This window comes from Macadamia integrifolia, chromosome 1 (genome assembly GCF_013358625.1).
Source record: "Macadamia integrifolia cultivar HAES 741 chromosome 1, SCU_Mint_v3, whole genome shotgun sequence".
In the NCBI taxonomy this organism is placed as follows: Eukaryota; Viridiplantae; Streptophyta; class Magnoliopsida; order Proteales; family Proteaceae; genus Macadamia; species Macadamia integrifolia.
The window spans coordinates 35,166,399-35,170,959 of NC_056557.1; the positions used below are offsets into that span (position 1 = coordinate 35,166,399).

Here is a 4,561-nt window from a genome sequence, read left to right on the forward strand (position 1 = left end):
CCCCCCCCCCCCAAAAAAAAAAACCTAAGTGAATAATTTATATATTTAATGAGGACCAAGAATTCTTCCACCTCCTCCCCTCCCCCGGGTTGAAATCATCTGCAATTCCGATCTCGTACAATTCTGTGCAATACCACCTTCTGGCGGTGACACGTGTATTGATACCAATACAATGGTCCAGATCTGGTATAATTAATAAAACATTAAATCAGTGAAAAGGTATTTAAATCAGATCTGGACCATTGCATTGGTATCAATACACATGTCACCCCCTAAAAGTGGTATTTCACGAAATTGTAAGAGATCGGAATTGTAGACGATTTTTTTCCCCCCTCCCCCTAACAAAATGAAGAAAAGAAGAAGAGAAAATAAGAAATAGATGAAGGAAACTACAGCCTATCCCTGTAACTGAATCAAGCTATATGGTACATCCAAAGAGGATACAAAAGGACAGAGAGACCTCAAAACCACTAAACACCAGGGCCATCAACAAGATTAACAAAAAAACAATCACACTCCTAGATCAATGAGGAGCCGCATCTACATGATGCAGGGGGGCACCATTCGAAGCCGCATCTTCAATGCTTTTGTGGATTATTTGCACCATGATGGGAGTCAACGGGAGTGTGCATAAGGGCATGGATGGGGTTGGAATTTTTCATTTTTTAAAGGGCAAAGTTGCCATTTCAGTGGGGGTTGTTTCCTTGCAATTTTCTTTTGATCTCGGAATATTAAGACGTTAGACATAATAAATTTCAAACCCAAATTCAATTAAATCCATAAATATATATGTGAAATTAGCTTCAAGTGTCAGAAAAACTCATTCTTATAAATGAAAATCTTGTGATTATCACATAAGATTCACTTATTACAAAAGACAAAAACAAAAATTAAATAAATAAAAATCCATATGCATGCTAAAATAAATTTATGCACATGGATCATAAACGTTCCATCGTTCTCAAGTAGCAAAATCCATCCATCTCTCTCTCTCTCAACCTTGATTAGTTGTTTGATCATGCATTAAGAGAATTAAAAACTGATAGATGGTATTAACTGACCATTCCCTCATTGTAAAAAAGCAATTGAGTATGGATCAAGTTCTTGTATTAGAACCATATATTCTCACAAGGCCTGATTTATTCAAATCCATCATAGGATTTTTTCTTGGGTGAATTAATTCTCATACGAGTACCTTATCGGCTCTCAAAGCAATTTGCCACCTTTAGGTTAGCAAGACATTCCCAAGCTTCAACTTCTTATTCAATACATAGTAATATTGGATATAATCATTAATTACATGACACCCACCCGTCTTACAGACAAAATTACATATTACAGACAATCCTAGGGCCTCACCCCCAATTGCATTTCAGCTTCTTAACCAAACAGGGGAAAGGCCATTATTTTCATGTCTATAAACCTAGCATACGCTATAACACAGAGAGAGAGAGAGAGAGAGAGAGAGAGAGAGAGAGAGAGAGAGAGAGAGAGAGAGAGAGAGAGAGAGAGAGAGCACTTAAGAGCATACATTAACACACACATAGAGCATGAGCAAATATTGGTTATACGATTAAGCCATCATCTGCTGGAACTCAGGGAAACCAAGCACACCATCGCCGTCCTGGTCGAATGCCTGTATAATGGTCTTGCACTCTTCACTTGATATTTTGTATCCAAGGCAACTAAACATCCTCTGCAACCCCTCTGGTGTGATAGACCCAGAACCCTTCTCCACTACAAACATCTCAAAGGCTCTTTTCAGATCATCTTCCCCACCTTCTCGTTCCATCAACTTCACAAAATCATCAAAATCAACCATCAAATCGTCGCCTCCTGCTGCATCAAGATCATTGATCACACCTTGGGCCTCCTCAGGGGACATGAATTCCCCTATAGAGGCAAGGTAGGATCTGAGTTCAGAGCCTGAGATTTTTCCATTACCATCAGCATCAAAGTGACTAAATATCTCTTTGAGTTCTTCCTTTCTTGCTTGTTCTTTGGGTGTGATTGCAGTAGTAGTACTCACAGGGGGACATGAGCCATCCTTGGGAAGAGGAGGAGGAGTAGTAAGGTCAGTCTCAGACACACCAAGGGTCAGGTCGGATTTGGAATGATGAAAGCGATGGACACTTAACATGAAGCTCTTGTTGGAGAACCATTTAGACAATGTTGGCTTTGAAACAATAGCAGTTGCCATTAGAGCTGGAAGGTGTTGGATATGGCTGGGTAGTATATGTTGCTTGTTGCTCAGTTGTAGTGATGGAAAGGAAAGAAGATGAAAAGAGACTTATATAGACTTTGATGGGATGGAGACCTCAAGGTGAGTAAAGAAGTATGTTTTAAGTGACTTTTGCTCTGTATGAAACAAAGAGGAAATGGCAAGAGGAAACTTCATGGCAGCTTCGCTTGGGTTTCAGAATTGAGTGATGACAAGACATTCTTCCATCATACTGCACACTACATTGACATGTAACACAAATATATGGCTCCATTTATATTTCTACCTAAAATGGGGTGGAAGCTAGCTAAAAAAGGTGTGTAAAATTCTTAATTATAGAGCTTATTAGGTACACTATTTAATGCCAAAGACTAGAACACAAGATAGAGGATGTAAGATACTTCCTCTTCTATGTTCTAGTTTCGTTGGTTTTACGAGGAAATGAACCAAGCCACGGAAGAAAATTAACAAATAGGATTCATCTAACTTTCTTGCCTACCAAATAATTGTTGACCATGTGTCTTGGCCGCATGGGAGTTAGATGTTGGGTTTTATCTGTCGTTTAAGGATGGATTGATCTTTGGAGGTGTTGTTAGGTTCTTTTTTGTACGTTTTTCTTCTTCTATGCTTGAGCTCAGCTCATAAGATTTGTTTTGTAAGCCATTTGGCTGAGTTTTGTATATTTCTTCCTTTTTCTCCTTTCCTCTTCTTTGCAATAAAGTGATATTATAATCTATCCAAAAAAAATTAAAAAAAGAAAGAAATATTGACCAACGAAGTGTCTTTTTTTTTCTTTTTTCGAAGATTAAGCAAAAACCTTATTAATAAATAAAGAAATTACAGAACAAATAATGAACTCAAAATCATTGAATTACGACTCCACCTTCGGCATGCCCATCAACAGAGAAGAAAAAGAACTATGTAAAAGTGATCAAGGAGTTCAATCAAATTCAATACCTTAGTTTGTTCAACAGGATTGGATTGCTTTGCAAAAGTACCAAAATTCTATTGCCTGAAAGATTTTGCACTGCTATAGGGAAGCTAATCCAATAGCTGATAACCTCACAAAAAACACTGTAAAGACGTGAGTCTCTAGGACAATGGAGAACTTTCCTCATCATATCTCTGATAAAATTCATTCTGATATTTTATCAAGACCTAGATTTAGATTTTGCAAATAGTGGTGGAGCACCACTATTGATGGCAATGCCGAAGGTGGGGGTCTTTTCTGCTAAGTATCTCCTAATTTATTTCTCTTCTCTTTTTTAATACAAATCTGATTTCTAGCGAAATAATAATAATAATAATAATAATAATAATAATAATAATAATAATAATAATAATAATAAAAGGGATCAAGGAGAGGAAGAACAATCTCCAAAACAAAAATACAATATAAAGGCATAAAAGGAGCCAAATCTGAAAATACAATAAATGGAAAGAAGAAAATATAATCATACAATGCAAGGATTTACATGGTCCGATAAGATGCCTATGTCCATGAAGTGATAAATCAGTTTTTACCAACAATAGAGAAAGAGTTACATGCTATTTTCCTCACCCATCTCTATCTCTATGTGTTCGCAAAGAATTCTTAGTAACACTTATAACTTCCACCACAACAATTTATTGAAAATCAAAGAGAAATAAATTTTCCGAGTCACCTTCATTTCAACCAACAAAAACCAACTTCGGAGAAGATCTATTTAGGTAGTTCCCTATTGTTTTTTTTGTTGGGTGAGGCTAGAAAGTAGAGACCATTTTTTTTTCCTCTTCACCTCCTGGCTATCTTTAGGTTGTGCTCATCTTTAAGGGGCCTAGGAAGAGTGCGGAATCTGAGGTTTAGTGGGTGGAGAGTTCATTTAAGGGAGATCTAATAGGTTGCTTTGTCAAGTTAAGTTTTTTTTTTTTTCTCTGGGTACTGTTGATCACATTTGGAAGGAGAGAAATTGTTTAATCTTTTGGAATAAGACTAGCTAGTACTAGAGAATTTATTGTTAGTAGTATTTTTTTGGATGTGTAGGAACAATGTCGGGCTATCATTCCCAAGTGGCAAAAAAAAAAAACCTCCGAATCAATCCCTCTTGTATAATTGGGATGCACAGCCCATACAGTGTTCTAGATAGTATTTCATGATGTTATTTGTGTTTTGTCTTTTCTTGGGGTTGCCCTTGGGATTCAACTGGGTCCCCCGCCCCTCCTTTTCTACTTGTTGATCCTATGTAGTCTTGCGATTGTTTTGGGACCTGCCTCCATCGAAGGGTAGCCCTCTTATAATTGTATATTATTTTTTTGTTTCTTTTATAATAAGTTTGACATCACCTATAATAAATAGAAAAA

General features: G+C 36.9%; 1 protein-coding gene across 4 annotated transcripts; it reads right to left on the bottom strand.

Moving 5' to 3' along the window:
• Positions 1-1,241: 1,241 nt before the first annotated feature.
• Positions 1,242-2,398, bottom strand: LOC122085397 (putative calcium-binding protein CML19). 4 transcript variants are annotated; one of them, XM_042653828.1, is made up of 2 exons: positions 1,517-2,398; positions 1,242-1,476 (listed from the first exon to the last, which is right to left on the bottom strand). In XM_042653828.1, the coding sequence occupies exon 1, from the start codon at positions 2,198-2,200 to the stop codon at positions 1,574-1,576; it is 627 nt and encodes a 208-aa protein (XP_042509762.1). In that variant the 5' UTR covers positions 2,201-2,398; the 3' UTR covers positions 1,242-1,476; positions 1,517-1,573. The 4 variants fall into 4 exon arrangements, with proteins under 4 accessions (XP_042509762.1, XP_042509771.1, XP_042509754.1 ...); XM_042653837.1 differs by having other exon boundaries at positions 1,242-1,480; XM_042653820.1 differs by having other exon boundaries at positions 1,242-1,442; positions 1,485-2,395.
• Positions 2,399-4,561: the final 2,163 nt, after the last annotated feature.

Bases quoted from the DNA above. Each gene is read 5' to 3' on its own strand.
- LOC122085397 (XM_042653828.1), bottom strand. From the start codon at position 2,200: ATGGCAACTGCTATTGTTTCAAAGCCAACATTGTCTAAATGGTTCTCC.